General features: G+C 38.6%; 1 protein-coding gene and 1 long non-coding RNA gene across 2 annotated transcripts; one reads left to right on the top strand and one right to left on the bottom strand.

The window, feature by feature from the left end:
• The first annotated feature begins 4266 nt into the window (after positions 1-4266).
• On the top strand, positions 4267-12236 carry LOC126761230 (tyrosine-protein phosphatase 69D). The gene is made up of 12 exons (XM_050477220.1): positions 4267-4586; positions 5428-5545; positions 6073-7943; positions 8017-8301; positions 8444-8684; positions 8753-9650; positions 9724-9876; positions 9942-10052; positions 10630-10809; positions 10873-11180; positions 11250-11385; positions 11820-12236. Exons 1-12 carry the CDS (start codon positions 4454-4456, stop codon positions 11904-11906), a joined length of 4521 nt encoding a protein of 1506 aa, XP_050333177.1. The 5' UTR covers positions 4267-4453; the 3' UTR covers positions 11907-12236.
• On the bottom strand, positions 4530-4883 carry LOC126761231 (uncharacterized). The gene is made up of 2 exons (XR_007667344.1): positions 4812-4883; positions 4530-4736 (listed from the first exon to the last, which is right to left on the bottom strand). It is a non-coding gene; the product is annotated as an uncharacterized LOC126761231 (long non-coding RNA).
• Positions 12237-13422: the final 1186 nt, after the last annotated feature.

Below are 13422 nucleotides of genomic sequence, written 5' to 3'. Positions count from 1 at the left end.
CTTACCTAGGCCTGGATGTGAATGCCTCGTCCTCGATGTGGTTTAGTAAAGTATCTCGACATTCGTCTGGATACCAAAGTCACAGTCGAAGCGAGGCATTAAGCGAATGGGTGGTAACTAATGGCCTCCACATTGTGAATGAGCCGACCGAATGGCATACGATCGATAGGTTCGCTTAGAATGTCGTTAGGGAAAATTTCATAGCCAAGGACATATTTGTTGACTTCAAGGGGGCGTTTGATTACCTAAGCTGGAATCGAGTGGTGCAACGGCTGGAGGAGCTTGGCTGTCCAAAATTTACTCTTTGGCGGAGTTATTTTTTGGACAGAAAGGCCTCTCTGGTCGGCATGAATGGGATTGTGGAGATTGGAGTTGTTCGTGGCTGACCGCAGGGTTCCATCTGTGGTCCATATATTTGGAACCTTATGATGGACACTCTGCTTGGGCAGCTCGAGCCACTCTGTAAATGTTGTGTGTACGCGGACGACCTTCTTCTTATGGTTAAAGGTCGCTCGCGGTCTGACTTAGAGCGGGCGGAAGGAGATCTTTTAGAGATAGTGAATACTTGGGGTGTAGCTGTGGGGGTTGACATATCAGGGAGAAAAAGGTGGTAATGCTGCTTAATGGCAGATTTTCACCGGTTCGTCCACCGATTGTCCGTGTGAATGGGGTCAGCATTAGATATGGGCGCGTGAGTTGTTTAAGCGGCGAACGCGGTTAGCTGGGAATTAGGGTTAGATTTTGTATAAGTGGTGTGTGTATGTGATATGTGTATGGGGTCCAACCCCTCGCCACCAATCCAGAGCCGTATGGAAGCTCAACTGGTAAGGGCTTCGGCTACGAAATCTGACCGGAGACTTAATTTTGGTACCACGGGGAGCAGGAGCACTTGGAGTTTACTTCAACCTGCTCATGCGGACTGGAACCTCGGGGAGTATCGTGGTGGTTGTGGTTAAAACCCAAATGCGGACCCCCCTTTTGATGACGACCATGGCAAACGAAATAAGGACTACGATTTAAGGGCATGCACATGGAATGTCCGGTCCCTTAATTGGGAAGGTGCCGCTGCCCAGCTGGTTGATGTCCTCGTGAAAATAAAGGCTGACATCACAGCCGTTCAAGAAATGCGATGGACGGGACAAGGACAAAGACGAGTAGGTCCTTGTAGCATTTACTACAGTGGCCATATAAAGGAGCGCAAGTTTGGTGTGGTATTCGTGGTGGGAGAGAGACTCCGTCGCCGAGTACTGTCATTCACTCCGGTGAATGAACGTCTAGCTACAATCCGCATCAAAGCGAGGTTCTCCAACATATCACTGATTTGCGCCCACGCCCCGACGGAAGAGAAGGACGATGTGACCAAAGATGCCTTTTATGAGTGCTTGGAGCGCACTTATGAGAGCTGGCGATTTTAACGCCAGGGTGGGCAAAGAAGGTATCTTTGGCACTACGGTCGGTAAATTCAGCCAACAAACACAAGGAAAGTTCGACGTCGAGAAGCTGTAATCGCAACAGATAGCCGAACGATTTTCTACTCGGCTTGCACTCCTGCTCTCTGAGAGCACTCGTCAACAACTCGGTATAAGGGAACTCTGGGGCGGCATTTCAAATTCCTTACGTACAGCTGCAACCGAAACCATTGGTTTTCGGAAAACGCAAAAGAACAGCTGGTACGACGAGGAGTGCCGTGTTGCAGCGGAGAGAAAACAGGCTGCCTACCTCGCAACGTTACGATCGACCACAACACGTGCGGGATGGGATAGATATCGAGAGTTGAAGAGGGAAGCGAGACGCATTTTGCCAGCCAGAAAAAGAACGAGGCCGGAAATGCGTGAGTACGAAGCTGGCCGACAGGGGTAATGCTCGAAAATTCTACGAAAAAATGCGTCGGCTTACAGAAGGTTTCAAGACCAGAGCATACTCTTGTAGAACCTCCAAAGGTGATCTAGTCACCGATGCCCAGAGCATACTTAGATTATGGAGGGAACACTTCTCCACCCTGCTGAATGGCAGTGAACGCACAACACCAGGAGAAGGAGAACCCGATTCCCCAAACGATGACGATGGAGCAGACGTTCCATCACCCGACCATGAAGAAGTTCGAATAGCAATTGCCAGCCTGAAGAACAACAAAGCGGCAGGGGCCGACGGATTGCCGGACGAGCTATTCAAACACGGCGGCGAAGAACTGATAAGGAGCAGGCATCAGCTTCTTTGTAAAATATGGTCGGACGAAAGCATGCCCAACGATTGGAATTTAAGTGTGCTACGCCCAATCCATAAAAAAGGAGACCCCACAATCTGCGCCAACTACCGTGGGATTAGCTTCCTCAACATCGCATTTAAGGTTCTATCGAGCGTATTGTGTGAAAGATTAAAGCCCACCGTCAACAAACTGATTGGACCTTATCAGTGTGGCTTTAGACCTAGAAAATCAACAACCGACCAGATATTCACCATGCGCCAAATCTTGGAAAAGACCCGTGAAAGAAGAATCGACACACACCACCTCTTCGTCGATTTCAAAGCTGTTTCGACAGCACGAAAAGGAGCTGCATTTATGCCGCGATGTCTGAATTTGGTATCGCCGCAAAACTAATACGGCTGTGTAAACTGACGTTGAGCAACACGAGAAGCTCCGTCAGGATCGGGAAGGACCTCTCCGAGCCGTTCGATACCAAAACAGGTTTCAGACAAAGCGACTCCCTATCGGGCGACTTCTTCAACCTGCTTCTGGAGAAAATAGTTCGAGCTGCAGAACTAAATAGAGAAGGTACCATCTTCTATAAGAGTGTACAGATGCTGGCGTATGCCGACGATATTGATATCATCGGCCTCAACACCCGCGCCGTTAGTCTGCTTTCTCCAGGCTGGACAAGGAAGCACATAAAATGGACGAAATATCTCCTGTCATCAAACAAACAGTCGTCGCACTCGCGACTTGGCACTCACGTCACTGTTGACAGTCATAACTTTGAAGTTGTAGATAATTTCGTCAATTTAGGAACCAGTATTAACACCACCAACAATGTCAGCCTGGAAATCCAACGCAGGATTACTCTTGTCAACAGGTGCTACTCTATAAGTCACTCATAATTCCCATCCTGCTATATGGTGCAGAGGCTTGGACGATGACAACAACTGATGAGTCGACGTTGCGAGTTTTCGAGAGAAATGTTCTGCGAAAGATTTATGGTCCTTTGCGCATTGGCCACGGCGAATATCGCATTCGATGGAACGATGAGCTGTAGGAGATATACGACGACATCGGACATAGTTCAGCGAATTAAAAGACCGCGGCTACGCTGGCTAGTTCATGTTGTCTGGATGGACGAAAACACTCCAGCTCTGAAAGCAATCGACGCTATACCCGCCGGGGGAAGCAGAGGAAAAGGAAGACCTCCACTCCGTTGGAAGGACCAGGTGGAGAGGGACGTGGCTACTCTTGGAATATCCAATTGGCGCCACGTAGCGAAAAGAAGAAACGACTGGCGCGCTGTTGTTAACTCGGCTATAATCGCGTAAGCGGTGTCTTCGCTAATTAAGAAGAAGAAGAAGATCCCAAAGCCAGACCACAACCCTAGGGAGGGATAGTTCGCCTTCTCACTTTAGCTCGTGTTTAATCGGATATTGTTTTTCTACCCAGAGAATACTTGGTCTAACAACGGAAGTGAGAAAAACGACGAGTTGGTTGAGTCGTATGTAAAAGAATTATTTCTGGGAGCTCCCAAGTGAAAGGAGCTTAGAGAACTTTCCTCACTTACATGAACTTATCAAAATGGCACATCAAGTGCTAATTGAGCCCGATAGGGCTGCACTCCTACCTACCTACCTACATGAACTTCTACACATGACTTCAATCTCCAAATATCTTACTTCCGTCCCTAAATAAATACAGCAGTGACAAATTACTGTCAAAACTTTCTCACACCCATAGATTTTATGTGGCGAATACCAAATATCTTACTTCCGTCCCTAAATAAATACAGCAGTGACAAATTACTGTCAAAACTTTCTCACACCCATAGATTTTATGTGGCGAATACCTAAATAAGAGTGGCGGTAACGCATCTCATTCCTTTTGTACTAATTTTAGAATTTAAGCGAGAATATGATGTAAAGTTGCATCTTTATTTACTTGGATACGCCAGTTATTTCGTCACAAGATAATTCATTCTTATGTGAGTCTCTGTGTTTCATACCCAAACCGGTCTTTTTTACCAAACGATATGTAAGCAACAAATAGATAATTTTGTGAATACCAGCATAAAACCCTGCCTGCTGTATTAGGAAGTAAAATTTTGTTTGTGGATCCGGCGTATATCAAATATTTTACAGTTGTGATGTTGCGCTTAGAATATTTTTCTATAGTGTTTTTTATATTAAAATAGGAATTAGTTTTTATCAATTAAGTGTAACCACTGCCCACGGAAAACATAAACTGATACGAAAAATGAATCACATAAATTCGAAAAATTCTCCATACAGTTTATGCCGGAAGCGGTTCTTTTTGTTTTCAATTTTAAAAATACTCATTTCCATTGTTTTATTTATGAATGAACACATAAAAGGAGTACAATCTCAAGGTATGCAAGCTTTAGCTTTAGTTATAAATTTAAAATAAATAAAATGGATATAAATTCTCCGAAATACAGTAAACAGGGTGTAGTATACATAAGTTGTGTTTGTGTGTGTTATGCTAGGCAATATTTTTGTTTGTTGTGTATATGAGAAAACTAAAAACAAAATATTTGCATTAGTAATTCAGCAAAAATGAAATTTATGACAAAAAATATTGTGCAAAGAATTACCAATTTCTTCAGCAACTGCATAGATAAGACAGACGAAAGTAAGAGCATATTCTGGTATGAGTGTACACTGACGACGCCCAATAAGTTGGTCATTTTGAGGGGTATGAGAAACGGGAATAGCCGGAAAATAACTACATACACACATAACCGACAACCCTTTCATATGTACCCAAATATTTTTTCTGAAAGATAAAACGTATTAAATGATGAAATTGTTTAATCTTTGTAAATACCACAGATGCAAAATTTGTGTTTCGACCTAAGTAATGGAAGTAGGCACGAATCTTTGTTTCCAAATAACCAAACCGACTCAATTTATGGAAAGTAAAACTTGTGATAAAATGTAAAGACGAAGGTGTGATGCTTGTAGGTGGAAACACCTGTAAATATCATAGCTGCAACAAATTGTGTCTATACTTTAACCCAGAATAAAAGCAATTTTACCAAAATTAGCTACCTCATACAGTTTAGATTAGATCATAAATTTCCACCCAAAATAAGGTATACATTTATAACCATCTCTCTATATGCATACTAAGAAATAATATTTTGATTCGCGAGCATTTTTTATTTTAAAGACTTATTTACATCATAAAATACCAACTTTGGTTTTCAGAACTGATAGCCGTTGAGATTGGTCACAATTTTACGATAATCTGCAACACAACTCTACAATTTGTAAGCAATGTAACATGGAAGCACAACGAACAAGTTATTCCAAATAATAATAAAAGGTAAAATAAGATCGATTCGATACTATTTAAGTTTTTTTGTTACATTTTTATTATAAGTATTTTTGAAAATTTAATCCATATACCTCATTTGTATAAACTGCAAGAATGACAAAAACAAGTTTATAAACCACAATCATTGTTTTGTTGCATAAAATCATAAAAATCCTGCTCACTTTGTCGTGGTATGCTGCTGTCAAATCTAGGCCGTAAAGATTGTTACTTCATCCAGCTCTCTGTTAAACCAATTGACAAAGGTTTCATTTAATAAATTTCTATATTGTAAATAATAAATTATATATTTTTATAAAAGATCCCAGCATAAAAAGAAAGACATTTTTGATATTATTTTTCACATAATATGTACCTACAAAGAGCATACATTTTATTTAATAATAATTAAGTGAAGTGACCGAACGTTAATTAATTCATTAATCTATTAGAGTCCATTCAGATACTGTTGCTTCCCTTATGACGTCTTATATCATTCTTTTATAAAACCTCATTCATTGTATATATTTCTCTTACAGAATAACCACATCATATAGCAAACCGTCTGCCATTGAAAGCATCAATGAAATCGAAGAAGAAACAAAAAGGAATTACGAAAGTACATTACTGGTAACTGATGCACAGTTTGCAGATGCGGGCATATATACGTGCGAACTAATACGAAATGAGAGCGTGTCTAGTTTTACCGTGCAAGTGTGGCAAACACCGCTGATCGTTGCAAGCAGTGACGAAAAGGTCAAACAGAAAAGCGGTCATGCTGTGGAACTATATTGCCTGATAGAAGTGTTTCCACACAACGATACATTTTACAAGCAATTGAAATGGCTGAAGGATGAAAACTCAGCTGTTGACTTTTTAGACAAAGCCTCGAATCTCAGTTTTGTGAATGCCACACATATTAATCACACGCTTAGTTTAACTGAAGTTTACAAGAAAGAAAATGGTACATACAGCTGTGCAGTATACGATGTATTTGGTGCAATTATCACTAAAAAGGATATGGCAGTATTAGTTATGGAGAAACCACAAGTGAGCATAGACTATGTGATGGTTGTGGGTGCGGATAAGATATACTTAAATTGGACTGTGAATGATGGTAACGATCCAGTGCAAAACTACTTCATACAATATAAAGAGGAAGGTTCATCCGAACTTAAATATTATAATCATCAAATCGGTGGACGTAATAATTCCTATGTTTTGGAAAAATTTCAACCAAATACCAGCTATAATTTACGCATCAGTGCTAAAAATAGCATTGGCAGTGGTCAACCGTATCAATATCCATTACCCGTGCGAACATTGGAAAGAGACCCCATTTTTATACCAAAAGTAGGCACAACCGGTAGTACACCGTCAACAATTACCATCGGTTGGGATCCTCCACCACCTGAAATATTGCCATACATACAATATTATGAGTTGGTTGTTGTCGAAGCTGGTGAAACGCGACGTATTGTTGAAAATACCCTATACTCACAGAATTCTCGAAATCTGCCATATATGTTTGATAATCTCAAAACGGCGACTGAATATGAATTTAAGGTACGTGCCTGCAGTAATATCACCAAACAATGCGGTCCCTGGTCAGAAGTTGTAAATGGTACAACAATGGATGGTGTTGCCAGTGAACCCACAGACCTCTATATTACTTGCGAACACAGAAATAATACACGTCACTCGGTCGGGGTACGTTGGAATGTGCCAAAAGTGCCGAATGGCAAAGTGGTCTCATATCACATACAGTTGGATGGCCTAGCTACATATAAGTTGGATGGAAAATTGCGTAACGAAACATGGGGTCCAAAGATAAGACGTGTAGATGATCCGCACCACAGCACAATCTACAATGGCGTAAATCCAAATACAAATTACACAGTCACAGTATCGGCCATTACACGCCATCGCAAAATTGGAGAACCGGCCAGCGCTCAATGTATTATGCCTATCGCTGTGCCTGATGCGATCAGTCGTATTATGTGGACAAAGGTGAAGACGAACGATGAGAAGTGTGTTTTTAAATTGTTTGTGCCACGTATTAGCGAACGCAACGGACCGATTTGTTGTTATCGTTTGTATCTAGTACGTATGGGCAATAATAAAAATGAATTACCCACACCCGAGAAGCTCAACATATCCACATATCAGGAGGTGCATGCACTAAATAATACTGAAGGTGGTGCATACTTGGCTGAAATGTTTTCGGATGACTATTTTCGTTCCGAAATATTTTTGGGTGACGGTAAACGATTTTTTGAACATCAGGGCGTAAGTGCCGCCGAAGCAGATAAAGCTTGTCGCTATTGTTTGAGGGGACGTCCATTTTTGCGTATTCAACCAAATGAACCAGCACCGAAAACTGAATTGCCACTTGTAGAGCATACGGATAGTAAGTATAAATCATTATTTGAAATGGTAATAAAAATTAGTTATATTATTACTTTCTTTTATAACTTCGTCAGCTGTATTGAAAACTACACCGGAACTATCACAACGCGAACAATTGAAAGCCAGCAATCTCACCGAAGCTGCTTCAAAAATTTTAGATAAAAAACGACGTCGCAGACGTAGGCGTCACCCGAAAGTTGTTGCTGGCGTCAACAGTGATATTTCATTTGATAATTTAATGATTGGTGAAAATGAATCGCGTACAAATGCAGTGCAGAGCTATCAGCTGTCGTCAAATGATATAATCGATGGCGAGATTGACATGAATAGCAACTACACGGGCTTTCTAGAAGTTATAGGTAACTAGTTGAAAGTCAGATAAGTTCCATTCTACTTTTTTAATTTTAATTGACTTAAAAACGAAATTTTGTATAAGTCTAGTCATTATTTTATATATAGTTCCAATAAAAAAATATGTGCATTTATCCGATGTTTCTATAGTACGCGATGGTGATATTGTACTTACTGAATACAGCAATTACTTCGAAATAATGACACCTGGTACTGTGGCCGAAAACTTCCAATCGGATCAAAACTTTTCTATGGTGCTAAATATTTTCATACAAGCGCTTGCCCTACTCATCGGTATAGTATTGCTGCTTATTGGCGCCACTTGCTATTTGCATCACAATACAAAAAACACGGTACCTGGCGAGGAAATCAGTTTACGAGACTCACTAAGGTAAGCGGTGTAAAATAGCAATTTAAATCTTTCTATATTTATTTTATATACATTTTATTTTTTTACAGTCGCGCGCTATTTCGTGGACGCACACCGAATCATAGACACTTTATTGGTTCGGGTAATGGTAAAGCATCAGATATTGGTCCAATACACAAGGCAGACTTGTGCACAGCCTATCGAAATCGTCACAAAGACACCGATTATGGGTTTTTGCGTGAATACGAAATGTTGCCAAATCGGTTTAGTGATCGCACAACAAAAAATTCCGATATAAAAGAAAATGCATCGAAAAATCGTTATCCAGATATTAAGGCCTACGACCAGACGCGCGTTAAATTATCACAATTAAATGGCATACAGGGTTCAGATTATATAAATGCTAACTTTGTTATTGGTTATAGGGAACGTAAAAAGTTCATTTGTGCGCAGGGACCAATGGAAAGTACGGTAAATGATTTTTGGCGTATGATTTGGGAGCAACATTTAGAGATTATAGTCATGTTGACCAATTTAGAAGAGTACAATAAGTCGAAATGTGCAAAATATTGGCCTGAAAAGATATCAGATGCCAAGCAATTTGGCGAAATTACGGTAAAATTTGTGGCTGAACGAAAAATGGGTGATTACTTAGTGAGAAATTTAGATGTTACCAGACGTAACGCCGCTGGTAACGATGAAGATGAGGAACGTCGCCAAATCACACAGTATCACTACTTGGTTTGGAAGGATTTCATGGCACCGGAACATCCACATGGTATAATCAAATTTGTGCGCCAAATCAACGCTGTTTACTCCGTACAACGAGGCCCTATTTTGGTGCATTGCAGCGCAGGTGTCGGTCGTACCGGCACACTCGTGGCATTAGATTCGCTGATACAACAGCTAGAAGAGGAAGATCAAGTATCGATATTTAATACAGTTTGCGATTTGCGACATCAAAGAAACTTCCTCGTGCAATCACTGGTATGTCGTTGACTAAAGAAATAAATATTTTACTTTTATTAACTTTTTTTGTATTATTTCTTTCTTTTCTTAGAAACAGTACATATTTCTATACCGTTCGCTACTTGATATTGCACAATTTGGCAATACAGAGCTTTCGGCTATTTCGCTATCCAGTCAAATTGATAGTCTAAAACAGAAGTTAAACGATGGAAAGGATAAAAGCAGATTAGAAATTGAATTCGAGGTTAATTCCGGCAAAACTATTAAATGATTTGACAAATACATTTAAAATTATGTTTTCTTTTGCAGAAGCTTCTTGCCATAACTGATGAAACTGCAAAATCCTCGGAAGTAGGAAGCAATAAGGAAAATATGCCGAAAAATCGTAGCGAAGCGGTCATACCTTACGATCGTAATAGAGTGAGTATTATATATTTTTTACCCTGAAGGTTTGCCACGAAGTCTGTAACACCTAGAAAGAAACGTCGGAGGCTATAAAAAATATATGTTTGGAAAATGATCAGCCTGACGAGCTGAACTGATTTAGTCATTTTCGTCTATCTGTATATAGTCGAAATAGTCCCTGAGTTTTTGAGATATGTCTCTAAAATGTTGTTCACATCCTTTTCTCCGCAAGAAGCTGCTTGCTTTGACAAAGGGGTAATGTTATCATGGTATTACTTTCACATCGCAAAGGCAAAACAAAAAGCTAACTCTTCAACTTATTGGGTAAGAATTATGTAAAACTTACCGCATAACTATTATTATCTGAGCAATAAATAAAAGTTTTATGTAAAACTTACCGCATAACTATTATTATCTGAGCAATAAAGAAAAGTTTTGTAAGCGAAAAATAAAAATCAAAATGGAACGATTATTATTCGAGGAAATAATATAAATCAAATTTTAATATTTAAACTCGATTTTTTGCCCATTTTTCTGATAACTTTTACGGTCCCCACTATTAATTTTTTTTTTTGTTTAACGTATTTTATAGGTTATACTAACGCCAATACCGATGAAAGACAACTCTACCTACATAAATGCTTCATTCGTTGAGGGTTACGATAATTCGGAAGCATTTATAATCACGCAAGATCCTTTGGAAAACACAATTGGTGATTTTTGGCGCATGATTTCAGAACAAAGTATAACTACGCTCGTCATGATTTCCGAGGTACATATACAAACAAAATTGTACATATATTTATTTTAAAGCATAATAACTTTTCGATTTTAGATTGGTGATAGTCCCAGAAAATGTCCACGTTACTGGGCAGATGATGAAATCCAATACGATCATATACTTATAAAATATATGCAAAGCGAAAGTTGTCCATATTACACGCGTCGAGAATTTAACGTAACGAATTGTAAAATTGATGACACAATAAAAGTCACACAATTCCAGTACAATGGTTGGCCGACCGTTGATGGCGAAGTACCAGAAGTATGCCGTGGTATTATTGAACTCGTCGACCAAGCGTTAAATCATCACAACAGGGATAAAAGTATGGATTGTAAATCGCCATTGACTGTACATTGCAGGTAAATTGTAAATATATCTGGAAATAGTAACTTTTTTTATCAAATTTGGTTATTATATAAAATTTACAGTCTGGGCACCGATAGGAGCTCAATATTTGTGACTATGTGCATATTAGTGCAGCAGTTGAGAACCGAAAAGGGCATTGATATTTGTTCAACGGCCAGAAAAATAAGATCTCAGCGGCCAAGGCTATTAAATTCATTTGTAAGTATCAATAATTTTATATAAGGGGTTAGTTGTAGGCGAAGACATGAAAAAATGTCAATTTCAAAAATTTTTTTCTTTGTAAATAATATTTTATAAACTTAAAACATAGCATCATTAAATAAGACTTGACAGAAATTAAAAAAAAAAATATTTGTGTTGATCCAGTCCCAACCGAAGTCACTAATCCTTGGAGACTCATCTAAAATTAATAAAAATTATATTTACTTAATAATCTAGTGCCTGATCGAGGTTTTTTTAATTAACAAAATCGAGGGTACAGGACATTTTTCCAAATTTTTGGCGTAAAACCAACAGTTAAAAAAAGTTGTATAAATTTCCCTGAAATCTACTGAGAGAATTCTTACCCCTTCTAACCCCATAATACAAATTTTCAAATAGAAATTTCATATTGAACGTTAATTAATTTTTAGGCACAATACGAGTTCCTACATCGCGCCATAGCCAACTACGCTGACTTGCACAAACTGTCGACAGACACCGCGTCTTCTGAGTGTTAATAAATTAAGATTAATTAAAAAATTATTTTATTAGTTTGGATCACACACTTACACATACTGATTAGTCATAAACATTTAAATTAATATAAATATATATATATATATGTATATATATATATAAATTTGTATATTTAAGCACAAAAAGTATTTGTAATACATAATAATCATATTCATTTATTGTGTAAAACTTTGCGATCCCAACCACAACACAAAAGTAACTCTATTAATGTTTAAAAAGTGACTTATGTATAAGTTTTTTCTACCTTAGTTTATTTAGCAGACTACCAAAGTACAGCCCGTAAATAAAAAAAATATTTTAGATAAAACCAAGTTGTTCGACCATTTTTTTCTCAAATATTTTGTTAAAATTAGGGGAGGAAATAAAAGTCGAGACATTGGATGTAGACATGTTGTCTATGCTATGGCTGTCATCATAACCTGCCTGATATATTTGAAATTCTATTAAATTGGCTATCCTGAGTTTAGTTAAAGTTATAAAACCGTTATTCAATTGGAAGAATCTTAAAAATAAAAACTCGGGGTTAAACGTGTTTTTCTCGAAACTAATTTTCGAATCGGACGACGCTGGTATTTGGAGACTATGTCACGCTACCACTTGAAACTTTAAAGGTACATTATTATTATTTTCACGATCCACAAGTGAGAATTGTTTTGAAATGGCTAAATTTAACTTTCCGAAGATTACACATTTGAAAAATGATTTGGAGCAACATGGTTTAGCAACTTATGAAATAAAAGCTGAATTACAATCGCGGTTGCGAGAGGCCATGGAATGTCGCAGATGTTAACGAAAATAAGATAGTCTAAAACACACAGCATGTAGAGCAAGATGCGCGTATATCAGCATAGGTGTTATTACAGTTAAAAGAGCAGAAAGCACGAATAACGCAGGTGACTTCGCAAATAGCAGAAATGTTCTTACTTATTTCGGAAGAGCAGGGTAAAATTAAAACTGAAGTGGATGAGTTGAAAGATCGTATCCGCGAGCTACAATTAAGTTGGTCAATTATGTCAACAGCTTATGTCGAAGTAAAAGTTCCGTTCCAAGTTTTTAAGCTTCAATTAGAAAAGACAGCATCTCCAAATAATTGGATCGCTGAATATAAAGTAGATGTTCGTTGCATTAAAAGGATATGTAGCGGAGATATTACAGACCATTTTAAACTGGGAGTTGAGCAGTTATGTAACATTAATGGGTGCCTTAGAATAATAAGTCCCTGCAAGAGTTTTCTACGGTGATTGAGAGGTTAGCTCACGTGACTTATGCACGTAAAACCGTGCAGTTTATCAAGAACACGAAAATTCAGAACTTCGTTAGCGTAAAGCATGTCCAAATTGACATGCGTGTACTCTGACAGGAAACTAAGTCTCTACTAAGCAATCGAACATTTCTCTACTAAGCAATAAACATTTAAAGCTAGGAAGGCGCAGATCGCAACCTCGCCGTTATCCAGCGAATCTTGCAGCTCAGACGTGAGTTGGTACAGAGCAGTGT

Source organism: Bactrocera neohumeralis, chromosome 6, assembly GCF_024586455.1.
Source record: "Bactrocera neohumeralis isolate Rockhampton chromosome 6, APGP_CSIRO_Bneo_wtdbg2-racon-allhic-juicebox.fasta_v2, whole genome shotgun sequence".
Lineage (NCBI taxonomy): Eukaryota > Metazoa > Arthropoda > Insecta > Diptera > Tephritidae > Bactrocera > Bactrocera neohumeralis.
The sequence above is the reverse complement of the archived record's forward strand: the minus strand, read 5'-3'. Positions and strand labels throughout refer to the sequence as shown.

Excerpts from the sequence above, each read along its gene's own strand:
- LOC126761230 (XM_050477220.1), top strand. The coding sequence starts at position 4,454 with ATGAATCACATAAATTCGAAAAATTCTCCATACAGTTTATGCCGGAAG. Across the intron at positions 7,944-8,016 it reads ACTTGTAGAGCATACGGATA|CTGTATTGAAAACTACACCG; the intron begins GTAAGTATAAAT and ends TAACTTCGTCAG. Across the intron at positions 10,810-10,872 it reads CGCTCGTCATGATTTCCGAG|ATTGGTGATAGTCCCAGAAA; the intron begins GTACATATACAA and ends TTTCGATTTTAG.